General features: G+C 48.7%; 1 protein-coding gene across 1 annotated transcript; it reads right to left on the bottom strand.

The window, feature by feature from the left end:
• Positions 1-972: 972 nt before the first annotated feature.
• On the bottom strand, positions 973-3,039 carry LOC144132999 (uncharacterized). Its single transcript, XM_077665784.1, has one exon. The coding sequence runs from the start codon at positions 3,037-3,039 to the stop codon at positions 1,228-1,230; it is 1,812 nt and encodes a 603-aa protein (XP_077521910.1). The 3' UTR covers positions 973-1,227.
• Positions 3,040-22,555: the final 19,516 nt, after the last annotated feature.

Raw genomic sequence — 22,555 nt, 5'->3', positions numbered from 1 at the left:
GCCAGGGAGAGCGCGGCGTCTAATTCCGAATTCTCTCCCCCTTCATAGTCCGGGAGTTGTTCGGGTCCGGCGGGATTTATGTACCTGTTGCGAACTTCTTCTAATAGTTCCTTCTTAGTGCCTTCAAACTGATGCGCCAGTCTTTCCAGCTGTTGTTTGGACGCTGACTTTGTGCTATCCGGATCTAAGAGGTGGCGAAGAAGTCGCCACGTTCGTGCGGTACTCATATTTGTCTCCATCTGATCGCAGACGTTCCCCCAATTCTGCTTCGTGAGTGCGATTGCGTGCTCTTCAATTTCTCTGTTTAAAGCCGCTATCTGTTTCCTGATATTCCGATCCCATCTCCTTTGTCGAAGTCGATCCTCCAACCCTTTCTTTTTCCTCCAGAGATTTATTAATCTCCTGTCTACGGCTTCGTTGTCCCCCTCGATTTCCACCGCTTCGGTGGCCTCTTTAGCAGACCGTACCACCCCATCGCTCCATTCCGCAATGTCAGAGACGGGAGCCGGGTTGTCCCTGAGTGCCCTGAAAGCGTCCCAATTTACGGCCTCTACCTTCCGTTTCCCGAGAATTGTCGGGCCTCCTTCTACCACCACTTCTATGATCTTGTGATCGCTTCCCAGATCCTCGTTTGTATTGCACCACGTGGCTCTAGTGCCGCTCCCCGTCAAGGTGAGGTCAGGTGTTGTGTCACTCGCGACACTATTTCCCTTCCTTGTGGGTTGCAGCGGGTCGGTTATCAAATCCAGATTATGAGTCTGTATGTCGTCCCACAATTTCCTGCCCTTGATTGAAGCATGTTTATATCCCCATGCCGAATGGTGAGCATTAAAGTCCCCCACGATCAACAGCGGGTTGTTCTTTATCTTACGTCGCGTCGTTGCGAAGAGATCCCCGAATTCACATTTCATTTGTTTGGGAGAACTGTAGACATTTAATACGAACAAGCTACTTTCTCTCTTTCTTCGCGGTATCAGTTCTACGAGAGCATGGTCTATTTGTGTACTCCCGATGTTATGCTGCACCGCCGTGATGTTTCGTTTGACTAGGGTGGCCACCTGCGTGTTTTCACCCTCGCCTACGTATGATTTGTACCCCGACAATTTTGCTTTTCTGCCGCATTCTTGTAGTGCTATTAGCTCCGGTCGGTCCCCGTTCCTCAGGAATTCCTGCAAGACAGCACGCTTGCGCGTGAAACCTCTACAATTCCATTGCCAAACGGTGGTTTTACTGGATCTGTGAGCCATGACTGGCAATCAGCTGATTCATCTGGTTTCCTAGTACTTGTTGGGTGAGGTGTTCATACGCCCGGTCCCTTTTCGCAAATTCTTCCTTAAGTTGTTCAGTGAGGTTATTATCCCTCTGATGTATTTGCTCTGCGACACTGTTATCTCGTTGATGCAGCTGCTCTGAGAGGGTTTGGAACATCCCTAACATGCGTTCTTCAAAAGCCTTGCGCCATTCATTTTCCTGTCTAGATTTGGCCTCAAATTTTGCCTCCAATTGTTCTATTTTCATGTCTATCACTTTCTCTGTGTCCATATCTATTATGGGCTTTTCTACTTCCTTCGCCCTCTTCTTAGCCGGCGGCTGAGCCGCACCCTGCTCCTCTGATGCTCTTACAACTGGATTTTGTGGCATCTGCGATTGTTTCGCAGGTGCTGCATTAGGCTTAAGCGCTATTCTAAGCTCCTCAATTTGCTTGCTCATCGCTGCGAGCTGTGCCTTAAGCAAACGATTTTCTTCCTTAATCTGGAAGATTTCTTCATCGCGTTTATCCTGGGAGGCTTCACTCACCCAACCCACCTTTCGGCTCGGAGACTTGGGCCTCGCTGGGTTGTTGACGACAGCGCCTCCGGAGGGGCCCGCAGTCCCGGGTTGGGCCTTCTTTTGCTTCTCCGCTTCCCGCAGATTCGGTAGACGCGGGAAGGACTCTGATCTCCCTCTCGACTCGCTCTGGTTTCCTGACTGACTCCTGGATCTCCCTTGATGCTTTTCGAACCGGCTACTTCCTACTTCGGTCTCCTTCGCCTTCCGCGCTTCCTCTTCCATGACTTCCATACCCAGCTTGGCCTCCCATTGCCTCTTCTTTATCGTATAAGGGGTCCTGAAAGCTTCCTTGCATTTCCGGTCTGCTGTCAAGTGACCTTTGCCGCACAATTTACACTTGGGCTCGCATACGTGATCCTCGGGTGGGGCTATGATTCCGCATCCCAGACACTTAACTTGGGCGCTGACACATACGTCCGATCTGTGTCCTAGCTCGCCACAGCGGTAGCACACCTCGTACCGCTTCTTGTAGAGCACGCACTTTAGGGGTACGTCGTAACAGTACACCCACCTCGGCACTGTCTCGTGTTTGAAGATGACGATCGCCGAACTGGATTTGCCCATCTTCCTTACGCCAAGTATCGGCGGGTTCCTCGGGGTGCCGAAGGCCTCTGTCAGTTCCTCTATGGTCAGTTTCGGGTCGATGCCGTGCACCACACCCCGCCCGCAGTCCTCGTGCGGCGCCAGGCACGCTGTGACTTCGTACTCGTCGTCGTCGATATGGATAGACTTAATCTTGGTCACCTTCCAGACAGTGTCCATGTCTGGGGTGCTGAAAATCAGGGTGCCTTGTTTGTCGTTATGAATCAGCACGTCCTTGTCCTGCCCTTTGACCCATGGAATTTGCGCTGCCATCCGCACCGCCGCACTCAACCTCGTAGTCGGAACTTTCGCGAGCGCCAGCCCATTCTTCGGCCGAATAATTATCTTGTAGTCATTAGCTGGCAAACGCGGAAGGTACGACGCAATTGAGCGCTCCGCGTTCTTCTGCCCCAGCTTTTTATATGCGGCGTTCGCCTCCGCCGCTATCTTTTTGCCTTCTCCGGATTCGGCTCCGCGTTCCAATCTGGCATCTCCATCTTTGCCTCCTCGCCGCTCGCCTCTCGTGAGGTCGTGCAGTTCTTTAACATGTTTTCCCACTTTAGTGATCCAATCCGAGGTTCTCAATTCTTCGGGTGTAATCTCCGTACCCTCTACGGTCACCTCCATGTTCATGCAACGGCGTTTCGAAGCGAGCGCCGGGGGCTTCGGCTGTCGCCGAGCTGCCGCGTTCGTTTACCGCTAGCGGTAGGCTTAGCTAGGCGGGAAACATGGTCGACACAAAAAGGCCATAAAATGTTCAAACGTCCACTCACGCTCATGAAAATGTCACCCAGATGACCCTTGTGACTTTCCACAGGTGATGGCAAACAATTATTCCATGAATCGGCACAATTTCCACCAGACAAACCAACTTTCCACTGAACCGACGTGAGTCATGTCCGCACTCCCTGGCCCCCTGGTGGCCTCAAGAGGCAGGAAAAAACAAATTTTGGGTGGAGTCCTTATTTCAGGACCCCAATGTCAACCGCAGTTGCTCTTGCTTGGGATATCAGGCTACGCTGGGTCACCAAATCGGAGCTGAGCAGGGCAGACTCCCACTGTTCCTCGGATTGATGTTTGTCTAGTTCGGGGGGCTTGCTACCGGAGCAGCCCCATGTTACATGGTATGTTGTTGGAATTCCGCCACACCAGGGGCAGATTCCGTTGTATCTATCGGGAAACATGATATGGTATTTTTGTAGGTTTGGGAAGGTGTTCGTCTGTAGTTGTCGCCAGCCCCTCGCCTCTGCCGCCGTTAGCTTAGAGTGTGGTGGGGGATAGACTTGCCTTTGCGTTCGGAGAAGGAGGAGGCGTTCGCCGTTCATAGAGGGAAGAGGGGTGTCGTCGGGGAGGTTAGTCGCTCGGTTGGTGTATCTCGAGCTAGACTGTCCGCGGCCTCGTTTCCCTCGGGCCCCTCGTGCCCAGGAGCCCAAGTGATTTGGTGCTTGCATGTGGAATTTTTAACATGTGGGGTAGTCAGAATGGGAGCGATGGAGTGTGGAAGTCTGCCAGTGAGGAAGAGCCGACACGCCGACTGGGAGTCTGTAAAAATTTTTAGTCCGTTTCGCGTGGTATCGCCGTGCTGGATGGCGAGACCGATTGCGGCCGTTTCTGCTACTGTGGGAGAGCAGTTGCGTAGAGAGGCGCTGGCGATTTCCTTGAAGTTGGTGTCCAAAACTACCGCCACCGCGTTCGTGGGATTGGGGTACATGGCTGCGTCGACGTATACAGCATTTCGTGCCTGTCGGTGTGTGCGGCGTAGGTAGTCCACTCGCGGCTTTCGTCGTCCCTTTTGTGAGTCCGAGTGAAAACTGGCGGTATACCAATTGCGGAGACATTTTGTTATAGGAAGTCTCCCTGACTGCCGCGCTTTGGGGCCTCCTACTGTGCAATTTTACCGATTTCTCTAACACATTTTAGTCAATGAAAACCTAAAAACCTAAAGAAAACGTGATCAAGACACCTCTTAAGTTTATATTCCTCGCAGCTTATTTATATGCAAGCTAACAACATTTTTTCAAACATCAATAAACAAATGCAAAAGAAAAAGGTTTGAATTTTTCTGGGCTCTCTTATACAGATAACAGCAGTAACACATACCAGGTGTTACAGAGAAGACGGTCATCATCAAAATTAAGCTTTCTCGGATTAGCTCAGCTAACAAAGCGAAATTCGTCGGCGTTCATTGTGTTCATTGGTGTTGGCGTTGACAACTTTCTTGGTGATTTTGTGGAAAGGAAGGGCGCATATAACTGGCCACCTGTGTAAGTGGGCGCCTCAATAGCGCTTTGAGGTACGTGATGGTGGTGAGAGAAAGATGTGGGCTGCATGCATTAGCGCTGACAACGTTGTGGCAGACACGTGGCACTGCAGCAATAGGCCGCAGCCTGACCAACCTCTCGCGATCAGCCATTAATTCAAATGCCACCTGCCAGGCTGGCAGGTTGGGCACACTGCTCATCCAGTGTGCGGAACGCACTCAACGCTACAGACGCTAAGCCGCGTCTGCTTGCACGATACATCACAGCTCTCGCTCTCTAACAAGGTTCAGCAGTAGTTGAGCAACAGCTAATATTTTTTTATCCAGCTGATACTCGGCTAGATAACGTGGTCAGGCAGCAGCCGCTGCACGGCTGTGGAGCCCCTGCGCAGAGACGGCGAAGACTAGGCTTGGCGGCGCGGCGAAGTCACTTGCTGGGTTGCTTTGGCAGCGGCGCAGCAAGGACGTTCAAGATCAAACGTGAGGTGACGGCGAAATCGCTCCGACGAAAGCAGGAAAAGCTTTCGCTTTTAAAATATGTATTTTGCGGCATAGTATACCAGTGCCCGCAAACTGTAGCTAACCGGTAGTTACCCAGTAGTTAACAGGCAGTAAACCGGGAGGAAGCTGGTTTACTAATTCTGATATTAACTTTTAACTATTAGTTAGGCGCTTAGTTGCAGTTAGAGGTGGGTTACTAATATCCGTATCAGTTTTTAGAATTTCGAAAACGCGATTACCCTCATCGCAGTGGCTCGACGAAATTTGGCTACATCATGCGATGGCTCAGTGGTTAAGGTGCTCATCTGCTGAGCCGGAGTACCAGGGTTGGCACTCAACCGCAGCGGCTGCGCTTCTATGGAGGCGAAACGCAAAAGGCACCCATGCGCTGTGCAATATCACTGCACTTTGAAGATCCCTAGTTGGTCGAAATTATTCTAGAGCCCTCCACAACGGCACCTATTTGTTCCTTTCTTCTTTAACTCCCTCCTTCATCTCTTCCCTTACGGTGCAATTCGGGTGCCCGCCGAGATAGGCGGGACAGTTACTGTGTCATTTCCTCTCCTCAAAAGCCAATTTTCAAGAACCAGTTAGCGCCAAAATACATGCGCTTTCGAAAGCATGCAAGCAAAGAAACCTTTCCAGTGCGCGTAACTAGTCGAAACAGCCAAATTTTGTCGATCCATAAGGCCAAAGGTAACCATGTTTTGGAAATTCTAAAAACTTATATGGCTATTACTAACTACCGGCTACAAATCTAAAATTACGACTAAGCGCCTAACTGCAATTGTTAAAACTTAATTATTAAAATCTAGTTAGCCAGCTGCATAGTTAAAACGATTCACCGCAAACAATTCACACTGGTAATACTGTGCCGTAAAAGCCATATTTTAAAGCCAAAACGCATATTTTTGAAACGTCTTCCAGGTAACACCTGGTATTCAGAGTCGCTCAGCTAATGCTAAGGAAAGCTTGAAGAAACAAATGCGCGCGCTGCAAATATTCTGCACTTGCAAGGTTTAGGTTGTCATCTGTTCTATCCAAACATATTGTTGTGCGCTTATTTTTATTCCTCGAGATGGGAAAACGAACCAGCTGCAGGTTTTTTTTATGTGTCAAATCTTGCCGCTTCACTCCTCTGTCAGTAGGTATGCTATACCGTTTTACATCGCCCACGAGCGATTCCTCTTTAATTCGCTCGCCTTGCATGCTTTGCATCATGTCTACTTGTGAATGACAACGTATCCGGTAACACTGGCATGCGTACATTAGTAAATAAAGTCCTCACTTGGTCTACATTTATGTTGAAAATGTTGAGCTAAAGTTATGAATAACAAGAAAGATAGCGCTACTTGTTAATTGCGTACTTCAGAAATATTATGTCCAGCAGAAGGCGCCTGCTGTATTTCTGCATTATTCGGAACTTTGCATGTTATCTCTTTAAGCTTCGCTAAATTATCTGCAGTGCCTTGCATATCCTTTGGAATAATAATACATTTACTCCGACGTCTCCCTGTACTGCTTTTTTCTGGCCAAATGTTGTAATTTTACCTAATAAAATATGAGAGCACTACGTAAACCGCAATTAGCACCATGTAAGCAAGGGCCTTAAGCTGTTTGCATGCTATAAACATGAACGACCGGTCGGTGTGTACATTTTTTATGGTCGTTGTTTTATGAGGGTTTAACGCCCCAAACCGACTCAGGCTATGAGAGACGCCGTAGTGAAGGGCTTGGGAAATTTCGACCACCTGGGGTTCTTTAACATGCATCGACAACGCATAGTACACGGGGCTCTCGAATTTCACCTGCATCGAAATTCGACCGCCGAGGCCGGGATCGAACCCGCATCTTTCGGGCCAGCAGCCCAGCGCCATAACCACTCAGCCACCGCGGCGGCGTGTCACGTGTCGCATGTGCAATGTTGAATGCTAACTGTGATGGGTGGCAATTCTATGTAGTAGTAGTAGCGGTGATTTTATCCAAATAATAAAAAGAAAAGAAGGGAAAGATTTTTCCTGCTGCGAGCACCTGAGCAGGGGCAGCGCAAATAAAGGGATATCAGGCAGATTAGAGAAATGAAATAACTATAGCCATAAACTATAGGAGGGAGAGTGGTCAGGAACTATGTACAAGTATTATCTTTACAAATTCGCAGTTATATGTCAGAAAAAAAAACGAAGAAATTTTGAGGACACTGAAGACTGCTTGTGAAATCATGGAATGCGAAAGAATTAATGTTTAATAGTGACCCTCGTGGATAGCTCCAAACGAAGACGCGTCCTTTGTTTGTTCTTGTTCCCAGATCATTACCCGCCGCGGTGGCTCAGTGGTTAGGGCGCTCGACTACTGAGCCGGAGTTCCCGGGTTCGAACCCGACCGCGGCGGCTGCGTTTTTATGGAGGAAAAACGCTAAGGCGCCCGTGTGCTGTGCGATGTCAGCGCACGTTAAAGATCCCCAGGTAGTCGAAAATATTCCGGAGCCCTCCACTACGGCACCTCTTTCTTCCTTTCTTCTTTCACTCCCCCCTTTATCCCTTCACTTACGGCGCGGTTCAGGTGTCCGCCGATATGCGAGACAGATACTGCGCCATTTCCTTTCCCCAAAACCCCAAAGCGTGCTTGTGGCCTCGAGCGCGTTTGGTTCGCAACCTAGTGGTTGTGTCGAATTCTGCCTAAGCCTCTTATCTTCTTTAATCGAAACGATGACCCCACACTGAATTTCCGTGACAATCCTTCCACACAAACCAAATCCACAGTGATTGCACACGCATGTAAGCTCTACGCTTGTTATGTTATAGGAATTAAAAAAAAGTTACCAACAAGCTCTACAGACCGCCCTGAATTGTGTAATCAGGACATGCAAACAAACACAAAACGTAACATGGACCGAGGTGCTTAAAGAAATGGCTTGGGAAGGTTGTTACTTACCGTTTTGCAATGACTCTCTCGACCAGGTGGTACATCAAAACTTCAGCAGAAGAAAGTCCATGGACGCAGGAAACTGGCTAACCAGATGCAGCTGATGACAGACAGTAGCGAGACAGCCAGGTCCTGAGGAGCTTAAAGGATGCGGGAGACGAGGGCAAGGTGTATGGGGGGCGATGGCGGTTACATGGAACTGGCTAATTGAAAATCTTCCTTCATTTGCACCGCCGAAGATGCAAGGGATCTAAATCTAGCTCAGAACGATCTCCCATGGCTCCGGACCCTGGTTTTAAAGACCTAGAAACCCGGCCCACCTCTTGCATCGCCCAATCAACTGAAAACTAACCCATCATTGGTTTACAAACTTCATGGCACGCCCTCCAATTTCTGCAAGGTTCAAACCCTCTCCCTGAAATACACAGCACATCTAAATTGCTAAAAGAAAATGTAATTCCGGGAATGAACCCTCGAAATGCTTAGGCCAACAGGTTTACGTGCCACGCCCCATTCTTCCACAGTATTACTCAAACTCTCTCCCTTAAAAAGTAAAAAGAGAAACATATGAAAATACATCAAAACATTCCCATGCGGCTCCCAGCTTTACGCCAATTACCGATATTCAACCGATCGCTACCGGTGCAAGTAGTAGACTACTCGTCTTCGGGACGACTGTTGACAGGCGTCCCCGCAAAATCTGGAAAGAGGCGCCAGCCTGTCGTTGCTGCCTCTGAACACGCTTCAGCGTTTCGTTAAGCAGGCCCGCTTCTCGGGACCCGTTGGTATGCCCCATCCTCTGACTTCGACGCCGTCGCGGCTTAGACGCGGCGTCTGCTTGCCGCGTCCGCGCTGACCATGCGCTATGCTACGCTATCACTGCGGTGGTTTCCTTAGACGGGCGAAGGGGGGCGGGCGGTTTCGCGAAAACGTCTTGGCTCCTTTCCTCTGGCTCGGTCTTTGCTTTCGCCGGTCTACGCCCGCTTGCCTCGCCATCCACGCTTCCTGCTGACGGGGATTAACAGGGAAATCGCCGCATCTCGGCGCCGGGCTGTCGAAAAACCCTCGGATGGTTCAAACCTCGGCTTTTTAAGCCCTCGTGTTGAAGACATCCGGGTCAGTGGCTGCAAACCATGGATGTAAGAAGCGGGAAGTGTCTCCAGGGAGCGATTAACATTCTTCCCTGTCTGTTGGATGTGCCACGACTCAAGTAGAAGCCTCCTGTGCGGGTTAGCTTCGCTTTCCAGTACATTAGTGCCGTCAACGTCCATTCGGTGGTCGCATGCCTCGCAGTGTTCGGCCGCAGCGCTGCGGTCACGGTTCATTTGTCGGACGTCCGCTTTGTGTTGCCTCATTACTTCGGCGAAGTTCTTCGTTTCCCCTATGTACGATTCCGGGAAGACCGAGCAGGACATTTGGTATACAACCTCTTGGGCCCTTTCTTTTGGGTGACGGCCGTTTGGGGGGGGGGGGGGGGAGAAGGCGTCCGATGGTGGTAGTCGTAAAGCCACTCAATAGACTGTGCGTTGTTAGCACCCTTCTTTACCGAGAATGCGTGCCAGCGTCTCGCTCACGCCTTTCACGTATGGAATGCAAAACGTTTCCACTTCTGGCCTGTGTTTCTTCCATGCACATGCACATGTGTTCGCCCCGGCTAAACCATTCTTATTTTCTGAGAATTGAAAATTGTCCACCCACCCCTTCCACCAATGCAGACACCTTTGCTGCGCCTTCGAAGCTGATTTCCCGGACTTGGCCGAATCACCTTTGACTAGGGAACAGTAGCACCCTCAGTGCGTGCCTTTCAGTGTCACTTTGTACAGCGCCCAGAAAAAAGCCTAACTAAGCCTGTCCTAGCACAGAAATCCTTCAGTGGTTTTGAAAGCCGCAGTCGTGATAACGTTTGCCGTAAATGAGAGGTTTTTTTTAAGTTTTAATGTCTTTCATTGTGCCGCAGCCAAATTTGCGTTGGTTTTTGTCTTTTGCTAACCGATAGTATGTCTGTGTATTTTCAAACAACTATATTGACGGGATCATAGCATGCAGCGTGCCCTTGCCATCCGCACTTTCGTACGCGCTGTTTTTGTGAAGATGTTTAGGATCACCAAATAATTCTACACATGCTGGAAATATATATTCCAGTCCTACAGCATCGCCATCGTGGAGAGACATGCTGCAGCGAAGACTACACCACACACATGCAGCACCAACTTCCTTTTATTACAAGAGTGCCGTATAGCCATTAGACTTTTCCATAAAAATCATGGGAGTCATGGACGATTAACAGAAAATCAACAGCTCAGCAGATACAAATCAACATAAAGACAAACTTTCGGTTAAAGTTATGCACACATGAGAAGACCCGTAACAGTCACAGCTAAGTACACTTAGCCTGTGAATATGCAGCATTAAGAAGACAAAAAGAAATAGTTACGAACAATAAACGACTCAAACAAAGCATGCTCCTAGCAAACGCCCGGGAAGATGCCCGGTGCGCCAAAGAAAAGCGCGGTGATAAAGTAGAAGCTTCAAGGCACAGCCGTGCCATAAAATTAAGAGAAACGCGCAATAACAAATACCAAGCCCAAATAATGCATAAAATAGAACCGAAGCGGAAAACGTAGGAACCAAAAAACGTTACTGGTTACATGTCTTTCTGGTCGGTGCTTACGGTTTAGTATACGCGTACATTCCTACTAAATCTGAAAGAAGCGAAAAACGCTTTCTTTTATTGGTTTCCTTCCCAGTACCCACCTGTGATCAAAACGGTTACTATGAACTATTTCAATATATTTAAATGGCTTGCTTGCTGATGCTAACTGGAGGTGTAATTCTTCCCCAAGGGCCTACCACCCGCTCCGAGTCTTCACTCTTACAGATGAAATCATTTCAACTGCAACAGGTAATTTTAGTCGGCTCTTGATCAAATAAAATTCACGTCGTGATAACATAGTTTTCCTTGACTCTTTGAGTCGAAAGATTCCTGCGAGAAACTAAATATACTGAAAGCTCTAATAATTTGTTTTTCCCTTTTTCCGCTGAACACATTCAGGTTGTCAGGGCTCAGATGCAACCACGTCCTAATGAACTACGCTCAGTAATAGGTAAATTATAGAACTTTAAAATAAGAAAAATGTCACCGCTACGTCAGCAGTTCATTTCGATAGCATCATACGTGACGACAACTCATCCGCGAATCGTTCAGCTCGAAAAGAAACTAACTTCGCTTGCTTCGTTTTCAGCCTCGTCAAAACTAGATTTACAACAAGCCTCGTTACACCTAGCCTCGTTACAACTAGGAATACAGCATATATATCTATCGTTCATAAGGATCAGGGAATTAAGGTACGTTGTTAGGAGAGCGTGAGGGGCGATGGCCACTCAAACCATCCGCTTCTTCCTTTTCACCACCGCTAGCAGCATGCTCTATCAATGCAGCTCTAATCATTCATGCTATAGATACGTTCTCACCTCAAGTCGTAGCCATGCCCGGTACGCGAATTTCTACAAATGCTTTCTTTGAGCTGTCCTTCGGGCTGTCTAAAATTATTCCATCGGCAGCTATAAGTGCGCAAGCACTAATCCGGAGGTTGAGAGCCTAGAAAAATCATCTCTTGCCTATGTATGTCCACTCCGTCCCGAGCATAGAAAAAAAGAGGCAGAAAAGGCAATCACAAATATCCACGAATGGGAGTCGAACCCGCGGAGACGCGAACAAAGGCCACTGCGCGAGACTACTTGGATATCGATAGGCGCATTTTATTTCCAATATGGTGCTTACTGCCAGAGGTCATGTATGCATATAAAGGGGCTATGTACATATTATTTACTAAGCACTCAGCTGGTGGCTGCACAGCACTAGCTCGACAAAAGGCAACACAACTAAAAGCCGGCAAAGATAGACACCGCCTCAAAGAGGAAACCAGTCCGGTGGAAAGTCGCTTCTCTCATAAAAGTCCTAAGTTGTACCCTGTGATGGTACACAAATGAGACTATCGCCGCCCGCGAACACGCCTCGTAATAAACTGCCCCGCACTCTGTACGTTGCAGAGCGTCGTCTTCGTCAACTTCCATCTGCTCCGTACCGCGGCACTGCCCGCTCATCGTTGTCTTCTACATGCTTCACAAATCTGTGCTTTCGCAATGATTGGGATGTAAACAATCACTGTAGATTTTTCTTGTCAGCGTAGCGTGGACATCGCCAGGCGTTTCGAATTATCGCTTAGCATAAAATAATTTCCAAACGTTTGCTATCTTTTGCTGACTTTTGAAACGATCTTCATGTCAACATTAAGTTTGGCGGCTTTCTTCATTTCCCGAGTACTTTTTCGATGAATTTCGTTAATCCAACGCTATGTACAATGCTGAGCCAGGTTTATTTTATCGTTTTCTCTATCTAGCGCAACCGCTTCTATGCCTGTGTTCTGTATTCACATTTTTACAGCTAACCAACCTACAAAATTTCACACACTGCCTCAGACAGAAACAGTAATTTAACTTCGTCTAAACCTAAGCTAATTAAATAGCACTTCGTGCTTGCGAGGCATGCGTCACCGCTTTTTACTTAACCTGGCCAAATGGCGCTTGCTTTAGACTTTTTAAGGGAATCGCTTTGGGATCGGTGGAGTGGCTGGCAATATGCACGGCAGACACCGCTAATGTGGTGGTCTGTCCTGGAAATCCCACTTAGACTTGACGCTGTACAAAATGTCTCGCCTCGATCGACCTCACATGTCATGCTATGTGTAAGGTCGCATGCGACGAGCCACCACACGGGTGATGTGCCGTGTCTGCACGCAGTCACGCATGATTGGACTGGGCGACACGCTTTCAATGCTAGAATTCCCATTGAAATAGCTCTAGCTATGCAACAAGTAGCTTTTCAAATAAATTTTACCTTTAAATCTGACGTTTTGGAAGTAGTTTCATCGCTCTGTGGCTATAACAACAGACAGCACATGGCGCAGCAGTCAATGGATAGATGAGGCCAGAGGGAGTGAATACCGGAGGTGATACGGGTGATAGATAGTTGGGAGGGGAGGGAGAAAGAAATAGGGCATATTGGTTGCGAGGCTTGTTTTTTCACTTTTGTCAGAGGCGCGGGGTGGTCAATTATAGTTAGGGGTCGTGAGGGAGCCTCGAAGGAATGGTTGTGCACGCGCTGTAACAGCAAGTTTTTCTTCTTTGTTAGAGGCATGTTTTTGGGTTTTGTCGTGCTGTTCAGGTAGCAGCATTTGACATCACTCCGCCAGTAAGAAAATATTGCACCACCTTTCGGGGCTTTCTTAAGATTCAGTACATAATAGCAGCTCAGCATTTCATGAGCTTTGTCATGTAGGCATTATTTGAACGTGAGGGGTTAAATTTTAAACGGAACAGAGTAATTTTATCCAACGAGTTGTTTTCACAGCATTGCCATACAAACTAAAGTTTATTGCTGCCATTATTCAAATCACCCTGGGGCCGCCTCGGTGGCTCAGTGGTTATGGTGCTCGGCAGCTGGCCCGAAAAACGCGGCTTCGATCCCGTCCACGTTGGTCGCACTTCGATAGAGGAGAAATTCTAGAGGCCCTTGTGCTGTGCAATGCCAGTGCACGTGAAAGAATACCAGATGCTCGAAAATATCCGGAGCTCTCCACTAGGACGTCCCTCATAGCCTGAGTCGCTTTGGGACGTTAAACCTCGTAAAACCAAACGAGTGAATCCCCCTACAATAACGACCAAAATAAAGTTATGGTCTGATACATATTTCCTTGTTCTGTTGTGCGAAAAACTTTTTTTGACTGTCGATATTGTGTTCACTGAAGAGGGCTAGGTCGGGCTGGTTGGTGAATGTTGACGCAAACGACTGGACAGCATCAACGGTACGGAAGAGAATGCAGACACCATGGCATGTGTATGTGTTCTTCTTTTCTGTCCCGTCTGTTAGCGCATTTCAGTCGTTACCAGCAACATGTATTTTTTCTTTGCCTATATTCATAATAATTCGAAACTATTCAGTTCGCAGGCAAAAATGCGATACTCGCACACCCTATAAGGTTCTCGCTCTGAAAGAACAAAAGTCACTGGCTTTTTTCCTCCTCTCTTAGTGTGTCCAACAGCCATTTCTCAGGCGCCAATGCACGCCGCGAATGCGGGCCAAGACCATGTGGATTGAGTACTGAGGAGGACAGAACGGCGTCAGAGGCATGTAGTAGTAGTGGTGGTTTTATTGAAATAATGACGAAAAGGAAGGAAAATATTTTTGCTAGCCCCGGCATATGCCATCGATACTGAAGCACCTGAGCTGGGGCAGCGGATAGCAGGATAGCAGGCAGAATGGGGAAATGAAATGAAAGAGGTAGAAAAAACTGTGTTATACTCTGGTGCTTCTTTGTGCGGACGGAAAGAATTTCGAGGCGTGAAGAAAAGAGGTTGAGGGGCGCTGAACGGACAACTTAAACCGCGAAGAGAAGTTCTGGGAACCTGGAAGAGCTGCAAGCCATGAAGAAAAGTCCCCCGAGAGCGCCGCTGTACTCCGACTGCCGTTAACCGGACCCTGCTTCCAACACGTGCTCGAGCGCCCGTGAGCTGGCGCCGATGTATTTGGACGGCGTCTCCAGCAGTGGGCATACGTAGACCGGTTCTGTCGTATGGTTAGAGCGCCGACTTTGGGCGCGTGCACCCAAAAACGGCCCTTGGAGCACACTTGCAGAATATCGAGCGTCCTCTACAGTTTGCCAGCCAAAAACCCTCGTTTACAGACGGCAATCTCGCATTCTTGTATGAAAAATGAGTTTGTAGAGGTCCCTTTATCTGTATGAGAGAGTAGACGTTGAAAGGATGTGAGGAGCGGGTCGAGATAGGTACTCGTCAAGAGAATTCGGTCATTCTAGCTCTTAGAGGTGGCGCGGCGGTAGTACGGTACTGCGGACGAGGCGGTGATGGCGCCGATGCCATAGCGTGAGTCTTTATGGAAGCAAAGCGGCTTCTTTAAAAATCACACCAAAGGTGTCACAACGTAGAGTCTAGATAAGCAGCAGTAAATGATTCTTGGTCATTAATACGATCCTATGCTTGAGTTTGGCTGCTTTACAGGCTAGAAATAAATCATTATCGATATTCGCATGGAATCGCTAGTTCGCAAGTGCCGCGCGCGCAAAAACCGCGTCGTTGAAACTTGCGAACTTAGCATGGTGAAGTGCGATGAACACTTTGAAGCGTAATTATTTTGCGCGTTCACTTTCTTTCTTTCGGCACTTATCCGAAAGCGTAAATAAACTACTTTAATGACCCAGACAGCCTAACGCTATGTTTCGTGCCTACACGAGTGCGGCCCTTACCCGCGTAAATGCGGTATGTGTATTTATTGTGTTCTGGCCTTATAAGGATACCATTGAAAAAAAAATCAGCAGTTGGTAACAATGGCCATTCCGCAGCGTAATATTACAGCAGTGATCAAAATCAACTTTTTAATGTTGGACTGCATCAAACAGCCAGAAACATCAAAATCCTTGAGCCTACAATTTCGACGTTGATTGACTGCTTGTTTAGGTAAACAGAAAAGTTTTACAAGTGGTCTACATTTTCTCGCGGAGGAATTCTGTTCGGTGGCCCTGAATGTGCGCGTAGCTTTACTGCAGACTAATTTCCGACTATATATAGTCCATCTGCAGCGTACGTTGGTCGCATATATGCGGTAAAAGAAGAGGCAACGTAGCTGTTGTTTGAAGCGGCAGCCAGGGGGTCATTCGAGCTTTATAGTACAGTCGAAGTTAGCGCTGAAAATGTGTTTTGACTGGCGGGGGTAAACGCTGTGATCGAGTGAGCAGACGACGGTTGCCAAGAAGCGTTCACAATTATACAACCACTTTACGCAATATATCCGAGAAATATATGTACATTGTGAAGTTCTTGCCATTCATGTCGCTCTTTAGCAGTCACGTCGTGGGCAGAAAGCCGTGTTTAATCTAGACCAGAATGGACTGAAGCTCGATGAAAAATGTGTTTGCTGCTAACGCCCACCTTAAAATATTACCATATACACCATACTATAGCTAAGTGTTCAAGCACTGCACTGCTTTCATGCAGCTGTAATAGGCTATGTTGGCAGCATGAACAAAACTCCGAACAGGAATGCGTTGACGACATGGTGTCGTGGTGGTGTTGACGACATGGTGTTAATCAGCAACGAGTATGTTGCTGATTAACAGACGGGTCATTAGGCTGAAACTCGTTACCAACCTGCAGAATGAACTTAATCACTGCTTTTTGAACACATTACATGTTGGCAGAAACAACATGTTTGCTATTTGGACTGTTCGCAAATTGTAGAATAACAGAATATGCTCATTTCTGACGCGTATCTTAGGCTGCAAACCACTGCGAGTGCACGCGCCGCGCAGAGTGATCACCGGCTCGCCGCTTCAGGAAGAGCCCGCTTTGCGCCCCCACCGTCGCTGAAACGATCGAAAACATCATTGTAACCTTTCGACAACTTCTTTTTTACAGCTGGTGGCGACCGTCGGGGCTTCATGTTCCCGCAGGATAGGAGGCAGCCCCCCTCACCTTTTCGAAACAGAATACAGTGGAGGACGACTGACTCATCTCTCCTCATTCTAACCCCGTTAGTCAGCAGAGCAGGAAGTGAAAACGCAGTTTGCTAACGTGGGTTGTTGGAAGAAACCTTCCTTTAAGCCAGCAATTCTGCAAGTTGTCCATTCACTTCTGAGAAAATGAATGCTGCACGTCAAGAGTACCCTGTCAATAGTTCTTTGTGTTTGGTTGGCCTAGGGTGCAGTGACGCGAGGCAAAGATCATGTGAACCAGCTGTCTTTGAAAAGGAGTTGGTTGGTTAGTGTTTCGGGAAAGGAAATGGCGCAGTATCTGTCTCGCATATCGGCGGACACCTGAACCGCGCCCTAAGGGAAGGGGTAAAGGAGGAAGTGAAAGAAGAAAGGAAGAAAGAGGTGCCGTAGTGGAGGGCTCCGGAATAATTTCGACCACCTGGGGATCTTTAACGTGCGCTGACATCGCACAGCACACGGGCGCCTTAGCGTTTTTCCTCCATAAAAAAGAGTTGTCCGCATTTTCAGTGCACGTGCTCACGCTTCCGCGCTGAGAGGTTTACGAGCATAGTGACATCACGAGTAAAAGAATAGTGACGCCATGCGTACTCAAAGCAATATGAAAATAAATGGCAATAAAGAATGAGATATCTGGCGTTCTGCGGTGGTAACCGTGTCTCGTGATTTTTGTGCTCTGCTTTGCGTTTTTTTTAATTTTGATATGGTGGCATTGGAGACTCAATGCACCGTGCTCGACGCTTTTCGTCGCCAGAAAACCTCTGGAGAAATGGACAGTTTGTTGCATTCTATTCGTTTCTTGCCACACAAGAAGAAAACACGTGGTTTTTGAAGCTTTCACCAATTATATGGTCGCGGAAATGTCTCGCGCGTTCACAATGGTCGGTTTTGTTTCGTACAGTACACAGGCCATAACAACACAGTGCACTCACGTTGCATGACAAGGAACGAAGTAAAGGATCTAAAGCCCCACCTCGATGGACACATCCTACGCGTACCGGCGGAGCGCCTGCGCGCACGGGCGTACTGCCCCACCGCCGCAGCCGAACATTCTGCGTCATAAAATACCAGTCTCTTGCGCTGTATTTTGGATATCGTCGTCTTCATCAGCTGCACGCATGGAAACCGAAGTGCTAGCACTCCTAGTTGCAACTGGCGTAACCACGCTAACTCGTCCGAAATTGATTTTGGTGGCACTGTCTACCTGTGCCATGCGCTGTGCTTTTAACAAGGCTGGTGGAATTCCTTAGTTTGGCGGAAGGCAGTAAAGAATCTTCTGCAGAAATTCTGATGTCTTTTTTGGGAGATTTTTGTCTCCGTGTGGAGAAACCCTTTGCCAGGACTGACAGATTAGCGGTTGTAAGTTTGTTTTTTTTGTGACAGCCTGGAGGCAAGAGTGCGTCCATGACCTTTCCGGGCCGTTTTCGCAGAGGCGCCGACTATGTCGTGCAGCTCGTGCTTCGCACCATAGGGAACAGAAACATAGTGCATCCAAAAAGCAACCATCGACTGCGCTCCACGATTCGAGGAAAAGTAAAAGGAGAAAAAACAAGAAAGGCAGGCAAAGGCACAGCAGGAGACCCCTCCCCACTGTCCTTTTCTTCCTCCCTCTTACCACCCTGCTACCCGCTGCCCGTGTAGCTCTTGAAAAAGAATTTCTCCGTACCTATGCACCTGCTCAAATCATCCTTGGCCCTTTCCGTTACCGCCTCTCCCCGTTCTTCATCCGTTTGATGCTGCGTGTTGTGCGTCTTGTTCCCGTAGCCTTTTTGGGAGGAACAGTGCTGAAAATTGTGCCCTAAGGGTAGGGTGGAATTCAAGCAAGTTTTGGTTAAGACGATTCCCAATTCTTGCATATTTGTTTTAAAATCAGCGAAAACAGCAATGACACTTCGCTTTGAGCATGCGGCTCGAGGACGGTATGTGATTCGCTCCGCAGTGTCGCCGTGTACCCACTGATTTCCAATGGGTAGAAGTTTTCTCGAAGCCTGGCGCTTGGTTTCTTTGAGTTGAAGTGCTCGGAAAATGGTCTTCCACCTAACATTGTGTTGAAGAAAACACTTCAACCCATTGCGCTTGGTGCGAGGTTGCCAGTGCGCCATTGAAACTCATCATCAGCAAAAGAAAACATTTCTAGGCAATGGATACCCAAGATTCTTCACTCGATGTATCATCTAAAACTGAAAAGGATGCAACGAAAACAACTCGATATGCTTATGCTAAGGACACGCTGGTGACAAAAACGCGTATGCAGTTAGTACGTAAAGGGTGTCTGCGAAACCTTGGCCAGTGTTCTCAGAAAGGAAGGGATGCAAACTACACACAAGCCGGACATCATTATCGGAGGCCTCCTGTGCCACTTCAAAGACAGTCATCCCACCCCAAAAAAGGCCTAGAGGCGCCAACTCGAATGGCCCTTCCTGGGCGTACGCGCTCAGCGTCCGCGCTCTTAGCGTAAAGCCCCAACTCGATGCACACATCCTAGGCGTACGGCGGAGCGCCTACGCGCCCAGCGCCGCGCCGTGCCAAGCGTCGAAAAAAGTCATACACCTACATGCTCCCTGTGCTGGGGCGTTCTCCCTCTCGAGCCGACCGAAGGAATTTCAAGCGTGAAGTAAGGGGATTTGGGGGGCGCTGAAAGGACAAATTAAACCGCGAAGAAAAGTTCCAGGAACCTGGGATAGGTTCAAGCCATAAAGAAAAGAGTCCCCGAGAGCCCCCGCCGTCCTCCTATTGTAAACCGGACCCCGCTTCCGACGGGCGCGCAAGCGCGCGCGCTCAGGCGCGGATATCTGACATGGACAGATATCTGCCCCTGCTCGCGCCTGCGCGCGCGTCGCGCTTTGCGCATGCGCAGACAGGATCCAGCGTACGCCCGTGCGCGTAGGCGCTCCGCCGGTACGCGTAGGATGTGTCCATCGAGTTGGGGCTTAAGCCGAAACCGGTCTGCGCATGCGCACTGCAGGAGACGCCAGCAAGCCTAGGTGAGGCGTCCGTGCTAGAGGTCGGCATCAGCGCGCGGGCGCTCGTGTACGCGTTGGAAGGGGGGTCCGGTTTATAACAATGGAAGGATCGCCGGGCTCTCGGTGGCTCTTTTCTTCATGGCTTGAAGCTATTTCAGGTTCCCCGAACTTTTCTTCGCGGTTTAAGTTGTTCTTTAATCGCCCACCAACCCCTTCTCTCCACGGCTTGAAATTCTCTCCGTCCGCTCGACAGGGGAAGGGAGCCAGCACCAGGAACATGGAGATGCATGGCACATTTAAAAGTCGCTGGATCGTTCCGTGGAAACGGCTCCCTCTTCTGACTCCCGCGGTTTGTGCGCTTAAAAAGCCGCGCTAACTCCCCGGGAGTCACACATCCAAGAAGTAGTAGTTTGCCAACAGCTTCAGAGGCAACAACAACTGACGAGAATACAAAAAGGAAGCTAAAAATGTTGCCGGCCCAGCGATTGCTATCTAATCCCTCAAGCACTGGAACTGCAATCGGTGGAATTAAAAGCAAAGAGAGAGGATAGCGAAAAGTAGATAGGAGAGCGGCAGAAAAAAAAACGAGGGTAGGTTGGAACTTATGCAAAAAAAAATATGTTCGCGCCACTCGTGCGAAAGTGCTTATGGGTATTGTTGCACATATTCGCAACACGGTAAATTCACTGCATATTCAGGGCCGCGAGCATGTAGCGTCCTGTCGCTAATGAATCGCGCTAGCGGCGCATTGCACAAACGGGTTGGGTGGAGCGCCGAGTCACCGTACTGGAGAAAACCAGTAATCTTTTAAACATCGTGTTATCCGACAATAACTTCTGTTCATTTCTTAGCAGATTTAAATTATAATCAAGAACATTTAACTAGAGTTTGACTCTTGATTGCTGCTCTGGGTAACGGCGTAGTTACTGGCTTGCCGAACTGATGGCACACTCTTCAGAATAGTTCCCAGCATGCCACTCTATGAAGTCTTCGTTAGCGGTTCATCCTTCACGTACATCTTTGACAGAATTGCCGAAACTAGCATCGATTACAGCAATGGTAAACCCCTTCTCGACGGCGAACGATCGAATCGTGAGAAGCACTTTACCAACCTAGACAAAAATGTCAACTACCACACTACTAATTGTTACATTGGACAAATAACCTGCTGGCATAAAACGCAGCATCAGGTTTGCCGCCTCTTATGTGCAACACATGCAACATTCACTTCAACGCATCCTTGCTGCACTTGCACCACATCGACAAAAGATTGGAAGAGCTTTCTGCTATTGAGGCTAATAACATGAGTGTTGAAATGTAGACATTAAGACACGATTTTACAATTTTGAATGCACAGTGCAAGAACCATATACAAGTATCGGTGAGTGAGCTCTAAGTACGAGCGTCCGGGAATTACAAATTTCACTGCTTTAACAAAAGTACCTAGAAGCTTCATTGCTTTGCACTGTTATTGCGTACGCAATTCCACTATCACCTATGCCGGTGTGGTCACTGTACGCGCTTAATGAAAAATGTACCTGTCAAGCAAAAGAGTCTTCTTATAATTTCCTCTATATACCTCATAGAAGGCACACGCTTTCTTGTAGCATTTTATGTAGCAGCCCATGGCCATAGCCTCCCTCCGATGGGGGCACTTTTGATAAAACTGCGCACTCGTACGGCAGGCTCAACCTCCCAAAGCAACCTACCAAAGCAGGGACACTGTAGCAGGGCACGGCCGGAATCGAGCCGCCGCCGCTACTCGAGCCCGGCCGCGAGCAGGGACGTGTGCCTTTCCAACACACCGAGAGAGGGCGCCACACGTTTCATGAAAAAGCTGATGATGCATGATCAATAGTGAAATAGCGCAGGAAGACTTTTACGCCATTGAACTGTAAAATACCTTATACTTCCTTAAAGGTAGGACATTACCCTACGTGAACCTGCTAGAGCTTGTCGATATATTTTAAAATAGGGCTGTAGTGAGCGATAAATTGAAGTCAAGTGGGGTAATTTTCAGGACCTCGCCATAGGCTCCATGCTGTCATAGATCATTGCTCATGGCAAACGCAATATGTAAGCTACATCGATGAAACCCGACTAAATGAAACTTTAAGATGCATTTAACATCTAGGCGAGAGAGCTAATTTCTAACTGTTATGCGCGACGAAATATCAATTTTTATTTTTCGTCGCCATTGAGTTACGCGCCGCCGCACCGCCGGCTGTCGCGAGATGGCGCGACCGGTTTTTCGAGGCGCATGGTCCAGAATCCTGGGGATGTCCGGGCGTCTCTGCTGCTCTCCTCGCCTTCTGACGCTCATTCTCTGTTTGTTGAGTAGCCAACTTCCAGGCGACAACGTCAGGATCGGAACAGTAATTGTTCTCTTGTCCATACCACCGGTATGCAGCGGCTGGGCTCTCCGTCTGTGCATCCATATCAAGCGTTCCGATACAGCCGCCCATTATATCTCCGCCTTTCTGTACTCAATGCTGCGCATGCGACGACGCGCGGTTCGGGTGATAGAGCGGCGTCCGGCGAGACGGTGGTGACCAGCGCGGCGCAGCTGTGGGGTCTCTCTGGTTACGATAGTATCGGCGCATGCGCACAACTGCCCATCCGCGTCACGTCACATTCACCTTTGGCGGTGGAGCGGGCGCGCGGCCGCGGCGACGAAGCGCGCGGCGCACCATTGCTCCTCTCCGGATGCCATGGTAACAGCGCATGCGCACAACTGGTCTCTCTCATGTACCGGAAAGCGCGCGGCACACCCCTCTCCGGTTTCCATTGTAACGGCGCATGCGCACAATTTTCCTCTCGAATGTACCACGAAATGCTCAACTGGTAGGCTAGTGTAGCTTCCGCTACAAAATTAGCTGCAGTTCAACTACTGCTGAAACTGTTTAGAGAGCGAAAGCTGTGGTGTATCGGGC

The sequence above is a fragment of the Amblyomma americanum genome, chromosome 1 (genome assembly GCF_052857255.1).
Source record: "Amblyomma americanum isolate KBUSLIRL-KWMA chromosome 1, ASM5285725v1, whole genome shotgun sequence".
Taxonomy (NCBI): Eukaryota; Metazoa; Arthropoda; class Arachnida; order Ixodida; family Ixodidae; genus Amblyomma; species Amblyomma americanum.
Note: the sequence above shows the minus strand (reverse complement) of the source record. Positions and strands in the feature narration are given on the sequence as shown.